Source organism: Lotus japonicus, chromosome 3, assembly GCF_012489685.1.
Source record: "Lotus japonicus ecotype B-129 chromosome 3, LjGifu_v1.2".
NCBI lineage: Eukaryota > Viridiplantae > Streptophyta > Magnoliopsida > Fabales > Fabaceae > Lotus > Lotus japonicus.
Genome location: NC_080043.1, coordinates 64,888,987 through 64,906,051, shown reverse-complemented (window position 1 = coordinate 64,906,051; position 17,065 = coordinate 64,888,987). Strand labels below are relative to the sequence as shown.

Sequence of the window (17,065 nt, the reverse complement as noted above, 5' to 3'; positions counted from 1 at the left end):
TAATTCTATGTTCTTGACCGGAACATTGGCGCTGTCTGTGGGGAACGACAAATTTTGATTCCCGGACCACATGGATCGCGATTCAGTTATGCGAAGTTCGTTATTCTGTTATGATTTCATTCTCAGTTTTCTTGGAAGATCGTGGTGTAGACTCGTAATTTGATTGGGAGAAGTTCAATTTTCGGTGGAAACTTGTTCGATTCAGGGATTTGTGATTGAGCCCTCGGTTAAGCAACAAAGCCTCATGGAACCTCCTCGCCAGTAGCATGGCAGGGAGTCGGAGCGAAGCTACATTTCCTCCCCGCGCACGACGAGATTGGAGAGACACCACCGTGCAGAGGCACGCCGTACTTTAAGCAGGGATTTACCGTGGCAAAATGAGTGTCTTCAGGAACAATTGAGGTACTATCACCTTCGTCAGTGGTATCAAGAGGAAGTAGCAGTTGAGGTCGCTGCTGAGATCAAACCTTTCTCGGCGGCCGTACAAGAGGTGAATGTGCCGGACGGTATGACGCACCTCGCGTTGGGAACGTACGATGGAAGCACCGATCCAAAAGGTCATTTGCTTCATTTCAATGCAGAGATGGCGACGCGCGCGGTTTCCGACGCAGTAAAATGTAGAGTATTCCCATCGACATTCCGAGGAGTGGCTAGGAACTGGTTTATGACCCTGCATCAAGGATCCCTAGCCAAGTTTCGTGACTTCTCATCAAAATTCCTTAACCATTTCTCCGCAAGAACGGTTGATGACTTGTTTGATATTCGGCAGCTGGAGCGTGAAACCTTGAAACAATATATTAAGCGTTACAATGCCGAATTCGCGAGGTTTGAGGAACTAGAGCCACGCATATGCGTGGGCGCTCTCAAAAGCGGTTTATCTCGGGGAAAGTTTAGTTGCGAATTGCGTAGGGAGCGGGCGTGCTCAATGGCGAAAGTCCGAGCTCAAGCACAAGGATACATTTTGGAAGAAGAGACTGAAGCACACAAGAGGAAGCGGGGGAGGGCGACGAGAGTAACGCTGGCAAGAAAACGGATAAAGGATGAGGAAGCGAGCTACGAGAAGAAGGTTAGAAAAGCTGACTGGCTTGCTAGGAAAGGCGAGGGAAGACAATCTAGCGCGGGAAGGAAAAGCGTCGGACACTGGAGTTCTCGGCGAACGGCTAGAGTGGGTCGGCGCTCAGATAAGGAGTTGACGGAACTACACTTGAAAGCAGAAATTGACGGCTTAAACAAAGAAGATGATCGCAAAATGGACCCAGAGTGCAGAGAGGATGATCAACCCAAGTGGTGTGAATACCACAACTTAGAAGGCCACGACACAACCGACTGTTTAAGGCTTAAGGGTCAAATCAGGCAGCTAATCAGGGCGAGACAACCGCAGGTGATGATGAGGAAAAAGACTGAGGAGTTTGACAGCGGGAAGGACGAAGGAATGATGGAAACGGCCAACGTAATTGCCGTGAGATGCGAGGATGGCGACAGCATGTCAATAGCGGGACGAAGGCAAGAAGGGGAGACAACGTCGATACAGGTGTACCCAGCTCAATTTGGATGCCCACACCCAGATATAGTGATGTCAAGCGCAGATTTTGAGGGAATCAAGCCTCATGAAGATGATTCGATGGTAGTAATGGTAAGAATTAACGGTTTCAATATGCAGAGGGTGCTCTTGGATCAAGGCAGTTCGGCGAATATAATCTACGGGGACGTGTTTGAACAGTTAGGGTTAACAGACAAGGATTTGAAGCCATACACAAGACACTTGGTAGGCTTTTCGGGAAAGCAAGTTCGGGTACGCGGCTATGTGCAGTTGGACACAATCTTTGGGATAGGCGAAGACGCCGAGCTTTTGAGGATAATATACCTGGTCCTACAGGTTGTAGCAACTTATAACGTCATCATAGGGCGAGGCACTTTGAATCGCCTCCAAGCAGTAATATCTACGGCCCACCTCGCGGTGAAGTACCCGCTAATCTGCGGAAGGATAGGGAAAATAGAGATAGACCAAAGGAGGGCGAGGAAATGCCATGATCATTGTCGTAACTTGTACGGTAGGACAGGGGCTGGCGATGGACACAGGTGTCATGAGATCGGGATAATTGCAGGCAAGCAGGAACACCAGGCAAAGCGGAGCCAGAGTGACTTGGATGGACAAGAAGGGAAAGCTGGCGAAAGAGGAAATGGGGCGAAGTCAAGAAGGAGTCAGGGCGAGGGACCCTGGGAAGCGGAAAAGAGCGGGCCCGTTGCCCAAACGGATAGTGAGTGGCGCGGCGAGAAACGGGACATAAGTGCAACCACCACAGGCCTATTGGCGATCGAGCCTAGTGTAACACCCCGATTTCGGTGGCGTCACTTTAGTAACCCAAAAGTGAATAAAAGCAGAAAAAAGTGAATATTTTTTTTCGATCGATAGTTGTTTTAAATAAATGAAGACTTGCCGAATCAATGAAACATCGACAGAATATAAACAAGACTAATGTACAATATATATATACGTACACCTCACAGTAAAACCGCAGCCACGTCACGAGTAACCTCCAGTGACGGGAATGTAGTGCCTGACGACAAATATGTACAACACAAAATCTAAGGTCAGTATTCGGAATACAGTCCTCCAAAAGAAAGTAGGTCAGCCCAAAACAGCCCGAAGACCTCCTAGATCCGACCAACTCCCTGTGACTCCCGTAAAGAGAACCACACAAAAAGCTAAAGGCCGGGGACCTACCCTGCCCCAAAATGAGAACAACTGAAGATCAGAGCCTCGACGCTACTCCTACCCTAATCCCTACAAAAGGAGTACTATACACCACCCCCAACTACGCACCACCGTGATCGTCGTCTGAGTCCGAATCCACGACGATCAGGTCGATGACTGCATCAGTCCTCACAGTGGGGACTACGGGCACTGTACCCGATCCCAAGGCAGCAGCAGCCGCGACTGTGGGTGAGCTATGTAACACCCCGATTTCCGGGTGCCACTTTAGTAACCAAAAATAAACTTTACGCGGAAAGCAGGTAATTTTTTTTTCGATTGATTCCTTTTAAACAAAGCAATAGAAAGTAAAGACATAACCCAACGACTAACTAACCGATAAACAAACATATACAAATGTACAGCCTCAGCTGCACTCTCCCGTCACGCGCACACGCAGTGACTCCAAGGTAGCATGCCCGTAGGCGAATATATACAAACCAGAACTGTACGCAAAAGCATCAAATATACCACTATCCAAGAGAAAGACGGCCTCAAAATGGCCTAAGCAAAGACCCCTATGGTCCGACTGACTCACTGTGATTCCTCAGTAAGAGAACCACACAAAAAGTCATGCGTCGGGAACCTACCCTGTCCCAAAAGCAAAACGAATCAGAGCTCTACACACAACATGACGCCTGCCTAAACCTATCCTCCCAGAACCAAGAACACAGCGAACTGAGGTTGGCAAGTTGAAGCTCAGCTCCATGCGTCGTAGAACTCCTATCGTCAGACGTCCACACTCGTCAGTCCGGTCCTCCATCTTAAACCTGATCCCCTCCGAGGGAGAGACCATCGAAACCAGTCGGCCATCGACATCTGGCAGCAGGCTGACCGCCCAAACACAAACATGCAACCAAAGCCAAGGCGCTAGGGTCAACTCACAGAAATAAGTAGATATACACTCAACATGTGATATGGGGTATCGATATATATGTTGATATATATATATATATATATATATATATATATATATATATATAAACAATCCTAGCATGTTATGGCTCTAACAATGCTTCAATAATCAAACATCACACAGTTCAAGTCAGAATGAATGTATGCGTGATATGCAATCATGATCCGGATTTGTGACGCGTTCCCGTTCGCCACAAGTGAAGCATTCCCGTTCTTCACTATGGATGAACCATTCCCGTTATTCATCCTGGATGAACCATTCCCGTTATTCATCCTTGGTGAACCATTCCCGTTATTCACCCGATTGATGCAATATGGTTAGCCAAACAACGAATCGTCCTTACCACGTAAGTGTTTAGCTCAAACCCAAACTCAAACAACCTAATGAGTTAGTGTCGGTCAATACAACACAACTCGGAGTTAGTGTCGGTCAATACAACACAACTCCCTCAACAAGAATACACAAGGGTCTAGTGTCGGTCAATACAACACAGCCCAAACAACAAGAGCACTAAGTGTCGGTCAATACAACACGGCTCCAACACCCAAAACCCAGAGTTGGCGTCGGTCAATACAACACCACTCGAATAACAAGAGTACTAAGGTACTCGGTGACTTTCAATCGTCACTTTAGCTCACCTCAGTGGCTTCCCCCAATCTCTCCAAAACCCACAACAAAAGTCGAGTTCTCCCCGTCTTTCGAAATTATTTTCACCTTTAGGTTCCCTATAATTATTCGTTTAGTAAAAACGTTTCGAGTTGGATTAGTGAGGTTATGAGTTTATTTCTCAAATCTAAGTCTCCCAAAGTCTCTAGTTTTCAAAATTCTAATCAATCTAAGTTTTCCAAATACAAACCACCCAAAAGAAGTTTCCCGGGGAAAGTCTAAGTCTTTCAAACGAATCCCAACAAATGGCTAAGTCTCAAACCCCTCGTTTGAACTTGCCTAGGGTTGTTCATCCAACCCGAAATATCAAAGATCACCAGATTAATGAATCTCCACTCCGAAATCGCGTCAAAACGCACAATTCAACACATCATCAATATCATAAGTTATGAAAACAATCATAACAATAAATCATCATTATAAACAACATCAGATAAAGCATAAGTCGAATTTATTGACGCCTATCATGAAATCATAGCTAAATATGTAAGTTGCCCTAACCTTGAGCTGATCCAGCTTCGAAATCACAAGCAAAGGCTCCTTCACTCAATTGCTTTGAAGTTCCTAAAGTTCCTTCAACTGAACCTCGGAGAAAACAAAGCAGAATCCAAACAAAATCGATTAGCTCGATCACAAAACAACACATAAGCGTTAGACAAAGCATTAAAGCTTCAGAATACGACAATCGGGTACGAAAAGACAAGTTTTCGAAAACGAAAAACTTCCCCCCCTAAAGGAATAGCCCACGGCCATAAGGAGAAAAGAGCTCCGGCTCTTTTTCTTCGATCAAATCTGTTTACAAGGTAGTTTTAGGGTAAAACTAAGGCAAAGAAACTGTCGGAACAATTTTCGGACAATCGGGTCGAAATACGGCTATCCAGGGGCATTTTGGTCCAAAATAAAAGCTCAAAACCTCAAAGTTATCAGATCGAAAAACAAATTTGACAGCAATGATCCTCACGACATATGTAACAACTAATCCTAAAGGCACGAAGTCAGATTACGAATTTTCGACAATAAAGTTTCGAAATGTGAGCAAAAAGGGTTTTGAATCAGTTTTTCAGATCTTGGACAACTCGATCACAATCGGCGATTACTGACAGAGGTTTTAGACTCTTGGGAACGTAGGGAAGATAACCCAAGCAAGAAATCAGAGAAAACGGACAGTTTTACAAAAAGCTCAAAACTGTGAGCACAGAAACGACTTCAGAAACGCAGAAGAAACAGTAATCAGAGGTAAGAATCAAGCTAGTTACCTCAGTACCTCGAAGTAGGGACGAACTGCACGAAGATCGGTCGAGTTTTCGCGAAAATCTCCTCTCCCTCTCCTCTCCTCCATCCACGGCCTCAAGAGAAAGAAATGAGAAGATATTTTGAACTTTTGGCTATTTATAGGCAGGTGAAATCGCGGGAAAATGAAAATTTCGCGATTCCGATTTTTGCAGCACGTTCACCTGAGAATTCTAAGAGAGATTCTGGTGACAGAATTCCAGAACTCAAAATAAATCTCTGACATATGGGAAAAACGATATCTAAAATCTCAAAAGCGGTGTAAGTTAAATCTCGCCCGAAAAACTACTTTTTGCTGTGATCGCCGGACGACAAAACTTCCTTCTGAAGAAAGGTTGGAAATTTCGAAATAAATCTGGTAGCGCGAACGGAATCTTCGTTAGAAGTCCCGAATAGAAAAAGTGTAAGACCTGGATTTTCAGAACAAGCTAATTTCCGACTCACGCGTAGAATCAGTGTAAGCGTGACAGGAGTTTGATATTTGAGAAAGATTAATGAAGAAGAAAGTTCAGGAATTGCTTGAGGAACGTTGCATAGTTGCTTTCGGGGTTAGTGCGAGTCGTCTGCACACCTGCCTTATGGCGAGCGTGTCCAGAATAGAGTTTTTCGCTTCTAGAGCAACGTTTTAAGCGAGTTTTCGAATCCTTGGAAAATTTAAAGATTCTCTTTATTTTTCCTTCGACCAGCGTTTCATTTCGGAACTCTGGACTGTACGCACTATAGTATTCACTTCTCGGAAGTTCGCCGACGCTAATTTCTTTGCTTCGAAACCCTAGATTCGAGCGATGGATGAAGACTTTTTCTATTCGGGACTTCTAATGGACTTTCCGTCCGTGGTGTCAGATTTGTTTCGACATTTCCAATCTTTCTTCAGAAGGAAGTTTTGTCGTCCGGCGATCACAGCAAAAAGTAGTTTTTCGGGGCAGATTTAACTTACACCGCTTTTGAGATTTTCGATATCGTTTTTCCCAAATCATAGATGTTTGTTTTGAGTTCTGGAATTCTGACGCCAAAATCTCTCTTAGAATTCCACGGTGATCGTGCTGCAAAAATCGGAATCGCGAAATTTTCATTTTCCCGCGATTTCGCCGGCCTATAAATATCTCAAAAAGCAAAAATTCCTTCATTTTCTTCCTATTGGGGCTGAATTTCGTGGAGAGCAAGGGGGAGGAGATTTTCGCGAAAACTTGACCAATCTTCGTGCAGTTCGTCCCTACTTCTAGGTATTGAGGTAACTAGCATGAATCCTATCTCTGATTACTGTTTCTGTTGCGTTTCTGAAGTCGTTTCTGTGCTCACAGTTTTGAGTTTTTTTCTAAAATTGTCCGATTTCTTTGATTTCTTGGTTGGGTTATGTTCCTTACATTCCCAAGAGTCCAAAACCTCTGTCAGTAAACGCCGATTGCGATCGAGCTGTCCAGGATCTGAAAAACTGTTTCAAAACCCCTTTAGTCGCACATTTCGAAACTTTATCGTCGAAAAGCTGTAATCTGACTTCGTGCCTTTAGGATTTGTTGTCACGGATGTCATGAGGATCAATGCTGTCAAATCTGTTTTCAGAACTGATAACTTTGAAGTTTTGAGCCTTTATTTTGGACCAAAATGCCCCTGCGTAGTCGTATTTCGACCCGTTTGTCCGAAAATTGTTCTGACAGTTTCTTTGCCTTAGTTTTACCCTAAAACTACCTTGTGAATTGATTTGATCAAAGAAAAAGAGCCGAAGCCCTTTTTCCATTGAGGCCGTGGGCTATGTCCTTTAGGGGGGGAGTTTTTCGGTTTCGAAAACTTGTCTTTTCATACTCGATTGTCGTATTCTGAAGCTTTAATGCTTTGTCTATCGTTTATGTATTGTTTTGCGATCGAACTAATCGATTTTGTTAGGATTCTGCTTTGTTTTTCTCCGAGGTTCAGTTGAAGGAACTTTGGAAGGTGCAGAGCACTTGAGTGAAGAAGCTTGTGACTTCGAAGCTGGATCAGCTCGAGGTTAGGGCAACTTACTATATTAGCTATGATTGCATGATAGGCGTCGATAAATTCGACTTATGCTTTATTTGATGTTGTTTATGATGATGAGTTGATGTGATGATGCTTTTCCATAACTTGTGATATTGTGATATTGTTGGATGGTGCGTTTTGACGCAACTTCGGAGTGGAGATTCCTTGATCTGGTGATCTTTGATATTTCGGGTTGGATGAACAACCCTAGGCAAGTTCAAACGTGAGGTTTGTGACTTAGCCATTCGTTGGTATTCGTTGAAATACTTAGACTTTCCCCGAGAAAACTTCTTTTGGTGGGTTTTTGGAAAACTTAGAATGATTAGACTTTCGAAAACCAGAGACTTTGGGAGACTTAGACTTTGAGAAATAAACTCATAACCTGACTAATTCAATTCGAAACGTTTTTACTAAATGAATAATCATAGGAGAATTAAAGGAGAAAATGATTGCGAAAGACGGGGAAAAGTCGACTTTGTGGTGGGTTTGGAGAGTTTTGGAATTGGGGAAAGCCACTAAGGTGAGCTATGGTGATGATTGAAAGTCACCGAGTACTTTAGTACTCTTGGGAGTGTTGTTCGAGTAGTGCTGTATTGACCGGCACAGACTCTGAGCTTTGTTGGTGGGTTTTGTGGCGGGAGTTGTGTTGTATTGACCGACACTAACTCCGAGTCGTGTTGTATTGACCGACACTGACTCTGGCTCTGATCTTGGGGTGATCTTGTTGATTGGGCTGTGTTGTATTGACCGACACTAGACCCTTGTGTGCTTTTGTGGGTGGAGTTGTGTTGTATTGACCGACACTTACTCCGAGTTGTGTTGTATTGACCGACACTAACTCTTGGGTTGTTTTGAGATTGGGTTTGAGCTAAATGCTTGTGTGGTGAGGACGATTTGATGTTTGGCTAACCATATTGCATCAATCGGGTGAATAACGGGAATGGTTCACCTGTGCATCTTTTGGTGAATAACGGGAATGGTTCACCAATGTGTTAATGATGAATAACGGGAATGGTTCATCATACGGTGAATAACGGGAATGGTTCACCAATGTGTTAAGGATGAATAACGGGAATGGTTCATCCAGGATGAATAACGGGAATGGTTCATCCATAGTGAAGAACGAGAATGCTTCACTTGTGGCGAACGGGAACGCGTCACAAATCCGGATCATATTGTGCATTTCACGCATACATTCATTCTGACTTGAATTGCGTGCTGGTTGTTTATTGAAGCATTGTTAGAGCCATAACATGCTAGGGTTGTTTATATATATGTATATCAACATATACCTATACCCCATATCACATGTTGAGTATGTTGAGTGTATATCTATGTATTTCTGTGAGTTGACCCTAGCGCCTTGGCTTTGGTTGTATGTTTGTGTTTGGGCGGTCGGCCTGCTGCCAGATGTCGATGGCCGATTGGTTCTCGATGGTCTCTCCCTCGGGGGGGATCAGATATGAGCTCATAGATCGTGCTGCCCCCACCGCTTGGGTGATCGATGTCCCTGGTCACCGAGCGACGTATAGGGGAAGGGTCATGGAGGACCGGACGGATGAGCGAGGACGCCTGACGAGAGGAGTGCTACGGCGTATGGAGCTGAGTTTTGACTTGCCGCCCTCAGTTCACCACCTGCACCTCCGACTTCACCTTCTGTTGAGGAGGACCCGGCGGAGATTGAGCCTGCTGCTGTTGCTACACCTGTTGTGCCACCTCCTGCTACTGCCATCGATCCCACCGACGTGGCGTCGTCCTCTAGGCTTGTGCGGCCGAGGAGGGAGTCTGTCGTCCCATCTGCCTCACGTCTCTTGTCTTTCTCTTCACCGCACGGCTACCGTGTGGACCCCTTGATGAGGGTGGTGGAGGAGGATGTTCTTGCAGGAGAGGTAGACGTGGAGACCGGCTCGACTAGGGCGGTGCGCAGGACAGTCAGGAGGGAGGTTATGGATTTGGACACCGAGATGATTACGGTGGATTCCGACTCTAACTCCGAGAGCTGTGGGGAGAGCTACTCGCCGAGCAGCGATGAGGAGGAGGAGGAGTACTGAGCTGGTTTGGGAGGGTAGGTTAGGACTAGTGACATTTTTTGTGTAGAGCTCTGATCGTCAGTTTCTTTTTGGGACAGGGTAGGTTCCGATGTGGTGGCTTTTTGTGTGGTTCTTTTGAGGAGGATCACAGAGAGTCTGTCGGAGTATAGGGGTCTTTCTTTCAGGCCATTTTTGAGTGCCGACTTTCTCTGGATAACTGTATGTTTGATACTTTTACTTACAGTGATGGTTTGTGTATATTCGCCTACGGGCATGCTACCTTGGAGTCACTTCGTGTGCGCGTGACGGGATAGTGCAGCTGAGGCTGTACCTTTGTATATGTTGTATATCGGTTAGCTTAGTTGTTGGGTTTTGTCTTGTTTCTTTATTGCTTTTATTAAAAGGAAACAAACAAAAAAAAAATTACCTGTTTTCCGCGTAAAGTTTATTTTTGGTTACTACAGTGACACCTGGAAATCGGGGTGTTACATTGTGGTATCAGAGCTTAGTCGAGTCTTTTGGGAGTCTTTGGGGAATAGGTCTTCTGTGCTAGGTTGTGTGACTCTGCAAAGAGTGAAAATTGATTGTCTGCAGAACGATTTTTCGTTCTAATTGGTTGCATGGTTGCTTAACCATATGGTATAGTTTTGGTGCTATTCTACGATTAGGACTAACTGTTTTCTTGGGGGTAACAGACGATGGTGAACACGAATCAGCTGGCAGAGATGATGGCCACTATGGCCCAGGCGATGACTAACCAAGCGAATGACAATGCTTTAAGGCGTGTTGCGGAGGAAGCGCGTGATCAACACCAGCGTCAGAGGGAAGCGACTCTGGATCAGAACAAAGGACTGAATGACTTTAGGAGACAAGATCCACCTAAGTTTTCGGGAGTTACTGACCCGGAAAAAGTGGATCTCTGGATTGAGGAAATCGAGAAGATCTTTGGAGTATTACAGACTGCTGAGGGAGCCAAGGTGGGGCTGGCAACCTATCTGTTGTTGGGGGATGCTGAGTACTGGTGGAGAGGCGCCAGAGGGATAATGGAAGCAAATCATGTTGAGGTGAACTGGAATTCTTTTCGAACAGCTTTTCTCGAGAAGTATTTTTAGACAGTGCTCGTGACGAGCGTGAATCACAGTTTCTGACTCTTAAACAAGGGAGCATGACTATTCCGAAATATGCTGCTAAGTTGGAGTCTCTGGCAAAACACTTTCGGTTTTTCCGTGATCAAGTTGATGAACCCTACATGTGCAAGAGATTTGTGAGGGGATTGAGGCCTGATATTGAAGACTCGGTGAGACCGTTGGGGATCACGAGGTTCCAGGCATTGGTTGAGAAGGCAACTGAGGTGGAGATGATGAAGAATCGAAGACTGAACAGGACTGGAACAGGGGGACCGGTGAGGTCGACACCATAGAGTTTTCTGGGAAAGGGAAGGTTTCAGGCGAGGAAGCCATATCAACGTCCTGCGGGGAGAGGGTTTACCCCGAGATCTTATAAGCCGATGGCTGCTGCTGCTACTTCTGGAGGGTCGGGAAGCCGTACCCAGAACCGTGAGATGACTTGCTTTCGTTGTGGAGGGCCTGGACACTATGCAAATAGTTGCACGAAGCCACCAAGATGCTACAACTGCAATAAATCTGGGCATCTGGCTATGGATTGCAAGGCACCAAAGGCTGAACCGTCTGTGAACGTTGTTAGTGGGAAACGCCCAGTGGCGAAGGGAAGAGTGTATACTATGGACGGAGAAGAAGCTGAAGGAGCTGATGGTTTGATCAGAGGAGAATGTGAAATTGACGGTAATCTTCTAACTGTACTCTTTGATTCTGGTGCAACTCATTCTTTTGTCTCTAAGGATTGCGTATCAAGACTGCATCTGCCTATTACTACTTTGAGCTTTGATCTTATGGTAACTACACCTGCTAGGACTCTAATTGCTAATGCCGCTTGTATGCACTGTTCAGTAGCATATAAAGATAGAACTTTTCATGCCAACCTAGTATGTCTACCCCTTAAAAACCTAGATGTAATCCTAGGGATGGATTGGTTATCCCACTACCATTGTCTTTTGGACTGTAGTCGAAAGAAAGTGGTGTTCCCAGACTCGGATCTTTTCGAGTATCTTTCTACTAACCACATTAGTGCATCGTTGAGCGAGGGCACTCAGAAGTACTTTTCGTTGCTAAGTCTGGAGGGAAAGAAGGGATCGGATATTCAAGGTATTCTGGTGGTTCGAGATTTTGCGGATGTTTTTCCTGGAGATGTACCTGGACTACCGCCTGTACGCGATGTAGAGTTTATGATCGACATTGTACCCGGAACTGGACCGATTTCGATTGCACCTTACCGTATGGCACCTGCGGAGTTAGTAGAGTTGAAATCTCAGTTGGAGGATCTTTCGGCAAAAGGATTCATTCGACCAAGTGTTTCACCGCGGGGAGCGCCAGTGCTTCTAGTTAAGAAGAAAGACGGAAGGTCGAGATTGTGTGTGGATTATCGACAATTGAACAAGGTGACGATCAAGAACCGATATCCGTTGCCGAGGATAGATGATTTGATGGATCAATTACGAGGGGCTGCCGTATTTTCAAAGATAGACTTGAAGTCAGGCTATCATCAGATCAGAGTGAAGACTGAAGATGTACCAAAGACTGCTTTCAGAACACGTTACGGACACTATGAGTACCTAGTGATGCCGTTTGGAGTGACAAATGCACCTGCTGTTTTCATGGATTACATGAACCGTATCTTTCATGAGTTCTTAGATCGGTTTGTGGTGGTGTTTATTGATGACATATTGATATATTCGAAGGACGCAAAGGAGCATGAAGGACATTTGCGCCAAGTTTTGCAAGTATTGAGGGAGAAGAAGTTGTATGCGAACCCTTCCAAGTGTGAATTCTGGCTAGAGGAAGTCAATTTCTTAGGCCATGTTATCTCAAAGGAAGGCATAGCTGTGGATCCAGCGAAAGTGGAGACTGTTTTGGCTTGGGAGCAACCGAAGACGGTGACAGAAATCAGAAGTTTTGTGGGTTTGGCCGGATATTATAGACGCTTCATTGAGGGATTTGCCAAGATTGTTGGACCTTTGACTCAACTAACGAGGAAGGATCAACCATTTGCATGGACAGAGGCGTGTGAAACAAGTTTTCAGACTTTGAAGGAACGGTTGACGACATCACCTGTGCTTATTTTGCCACAACCGGATGAACCGTATGAGGTCTACTGTGATGCTTCGTATCAAGGCTTGGGATGTGTGCTGATGCAACATCGGAAAGTGGTGGCGTATGCTTCGAGACAGTTGAAGACTCATGAGAAGAACTATCCGACTCATGATTTGGAGTTAGCTGCCATTGTGTTTTCGCTGAAAATCTGGAGGCATTATCTCTATGGTTGTACTTTCACGATATTTAGCGATCACAAGAGCCTTAAATACCTGTTTGATCAGAAGGAGCTGAACATGAGGCAACGAAGATGGATGGAGTTTATCAAAGACTATGAGTTTACGTTGCAATATCACCCTGGGAAGGCGAATGTAGTTGCTGATGCTTTGAGCAGAAAAATGCATGTTTCGTCAATGATGGTTAAAGAGCTGGAGTTACTGGAACAATTTCGAGATATGAGTCTAGGCGTGACACCGTCTGAGGGAAAGTTGAAGTTCGGAATGATCAGAATTTCCAGTGGACTGATGGAAGAGATTAGAGAGCAACAACTGCAAGATGAGTTTCTACTAGAGAAGAGGAACTTGGTAATTCAAGGGAAAGACCCGGAATTCAAGATAGGAACGGATGATATCTTAAGATGCAAGGACAGAGTTTGTGTACCCAATAATCCAGAATTGAGAAGGCTGATCATGGACGAAGGACACAAGAGCAAATGGAGTATTCATCCGGGAATGACAAAGATGTATCAAGACTTGAAACTAAATTTCTGGTGGCCGGGAATGAAGAAGCAAGTAGCTGAGTATGTAGCTGCATGTTTGACTTGTCAGAAGGCAAAGGTAGAGCATCAAAGACCTGCTGGTATGCTACAAAGTTTAGACGTGCCAGAGTGGAAATGGGATAGTATATCCATGGATTTTGTGGTAGCTTTGCCAAGAACACAGAAGAGACACGATTCGATTTGGGTGATTGTGGATCGTTTGACCAAGTCAGCGCATTTTCTACCAGTGAGAACTACCTACAATTTAGAAAAGTTGGCTGAGATTTATGTGGCGGAGATTGTGAGACTGCACGGAGTTCCGACAAGTATTGTGTCTGATCGGGATCCGAAGTTTACTTCGCACTTTTGGGGAGCTCTCCATGATGCGTTAGGAACCAAGTTGAGATTGTGTTCGGCGTATCATCCACAGACTGATGGGCAAACAGAGAGAACTATTCAGTCGCTAGAGGATCTACTACGGGCTTGTGTGTTAGATAACAGAGGAAGCTGGGATGATCTTCTGCCATTGATTGAGTTCACATACAACAATAGTTTCCATGCGAGCATTGGGATGGCACCGTATGAAGCTTTGTATGGTCGAAAGTGTAGGTCACCGTTGTGTTGGTATCAAGATGGGGAGAGTTTGTTGATTGGGCCAGAAATGCTGCAACGGACGACTGAGAAGGTCAAGCAGATCAGGGAAAAGATGAGAGCTTCACAGAGCAGACAGAAGAGTTATGCTGATCAGAGACGTAGAACCCTAGAGTTTGAGGAAGGCGACCATGTGTTTCTACGAGTTACTCAGACTACGGGGGTTGGCCGAGCTATTAAGTCAAGGAAGCTCACGCCAAAGTTTATTGGGCCTTATCAGATCACTCGACGTGTTGGACCAGTGGCATATCAAATTGCACTACCACCATTTCTTTCCAACATTCATGATGTGTTCCATGTATCGCAGTTGAGGAAGTACATTCCAGACCGGACTCATGTAATCGAGCCAGACAATGTTGAACTGAAGGATGATTTGACCTTTGAGGCACCGCCAGTGAGTATAGGGGATAGAAGAGTGAAACAGCTGAGGGGAAAGCAGATTTCGTTGGTAAAGGTGATATGGAACAAGGATACCGGGGACGCTACATGGGAATTGGAAGACAAGATCAAGGAACTGTACCCCGGACTTTCTGCAGAACTCTGAGTTTCGAGGACGAAACTTTCTTTTTGGAGGGGAGTATTGTAAGACCTGGATTTTCATAACAAGCTAATTCCGACTCACGCGTAGAATCAGTGTAAGCGTGACAGGAGTTTGATATTTGAGAAAGATTAATGAAGAAGAAAGTTCAGGAATTGCTTGAGGAACGTTGCATAGTTGCTTTCGGGGTTAGTGCGAGTCGTCTGCACACCTGCCTTATGGCGAGCGTGTCCAGAATAGAGTTTTTCGCTTCTAGAGCAACGTTTTAAGCGAGTTTTCGAATCCTTGGAAAATTTAAAGATTCTCTTTATTTTTCCTTCGACCAGCGTTTCATTTCGGAACTCTGGACTGTACGCACGATAGTATTCACTTCTCGGAAGTTCGCCGACGCTAATTTCTTTGCTTCGAAACCCTAGATTCGAGCGATGGATGAAGACTTTTTCTATTCAGGACTTCTAACGGACTTTCCGTCCGCGTTGCCAGATTTTTTTCGACATTTACAATCTTTCTTCAGAAGGAAGTTTTGTCTTCCGGCGATCACAGCAAAAAGTAGTTTTTCGGGGCAGATTTAACTTACACTACTTTTGAGATTTTCGATATCGTTTTTCCCAAATCATAGATGTTTGTTTTGAGTTCTGGAATTCTGACGCCAGAATCTCTCTTAGAATTCCACGGTAATCGTGCTGCAAAAATCGGAATCGCGAAATTTTCATTTTCCCGCGATTTCGCCTGCCTATAAATAGCTCAAAAAGCAAAAATTCCTTCATTTTCTTCCTATTGGGGCTGAATTTCGTGGAGAGCAAGGGGGGAGGAGATTTTCGCGAAAACTTGACCAATCTTCGTGCAGTTCGTCCCTACTTCTAGGTATTGAGGTAACTAGCATGAATCCTATCTCTGATTACTGTTTCTGTTGCGTTTCTGAAGTCGTTTCTGTGCTCACAGTTTTGAGTTTTTTCTAAAATTGTCCGATTTCTTCGATTTCTTGGTTGGGTTATGTTCCTTACATTCCCAAGAGTCCAAAACCTCTGTCAGTAAACGCCGATTGCGATCGAGCTGTCCAGGATCTGAAAAACTGTTTCAAAACCCCTTTAGTCGCACATTTCGAAACTTTATCGTCGAAAAGCTGTAATCTGACTTCGTTCCTTTAGGATTTGTTGTCACGGATGTCATGAGGATCAATTCTGTCAAATCTGTTTTCAGAACTGATAACTTTGAAGTTTTGAGCCTTTATTTTGGACAAAAATGCCCCTACGTAGTCGTATTTCGACCCGTTTGTCCGAAAATTGTTCTGACAGTTTCTTTGCCTTAGTTTTACCCTAAAACTACCTTATGAATTGATTTGATCGAAGAAAAAGAGCCGAAGCCCTTTTTCCTTTGAGGCCGTGGGCTATGTCCTTTAGGGGGGAGTTTTTCGGTTTCGAAAACATGTCTTTTCATACCCGATTGTCGTATTCTAAAGCTTTAATGCTTTGTCTATCGTTTATGTATTGTTTTGCGATCGAACTAATCGATTTTGTTTGGATTCTGCTTTGTTTTTCTCCGAGGTTCAGTTGAAGGAACTTTGGAAGGTGCAGAGCACTTGAGTGAAGAAGCTTGTGACTTCGAAGCTGGATCAGCTCGAGGTTAGGGCAACTTACTATATTAGCTATGATTGCATGATAGGCGTCGATAAATTCGACTTATGCTTTATTTGATGTTGTTTATGATGATGAGTTGATGTTATGATGCTTTTCCATAACTTGTGATATTGTGATATTGTTGGATGGTGCGTTTTGACGCAACTTCGGAGTGGAGATTCCTTGATCTGGTGATCTTTGATATTTCGGGTTGGATGAACAACCCTAGGCAAGTTCAAACGTGAGGTTTGTGACTTAGCCATTCGTTGGTATTCGTTGAAATACTTAGACTTTCCCCGGGAAAACTTCTTTTGGTGGGTTTTTGGAAAACTTAGAATGATTAGACTTTCGAAAACCAGAGACTTTGGGAGACTTAGACTTTGAGAAATAAACTCATAACCTGACTAATTCAATTCGAAACGTTTATACTAAATGAATAATCATAGGAGAATTAAAGGAGAAAATGATTGCGAAAGACGGGGAAAAGTCGACTTTGTGGTGGGTTTGGAGAGTTTTGGAATTGGGGAAAGCCACTAAGGTGAGCTATGGTGATGATTGAAAGTCACCGAGTACTTTAGTACTCTTGGGAGTGTTGTTCGAGTAGTGCTGTATTGACCGGCACAGACTCTGAGCTTTGTTGGTGGGTTTTGTGGTGGGAGTTGTGTTGTATTGACCGACACTAACTCC

At 44.5% G+C, this 17,065-nt stretch overlaps 1 protein-coding gene across 1 annotated transcript; it reads left to right on the top strand.

The window, feature by feature from the left end:
• The first annotated feature begins 508 nt into the window (after window positions 1-508).
• Window positions 509-2,392, top strand: LOC130744520 (uncharacterized). The gene has a single exon (XM_057596695.1). It carries the CDS (start codon window positions 509-511, stop codon window positions 2,390-2,392), a length of 1,884 nt encoding a protein of 627 aa, XP_057452678.1.
• Window positions 2,393-17,065: the final 14,673 nt, after the last annotated feature.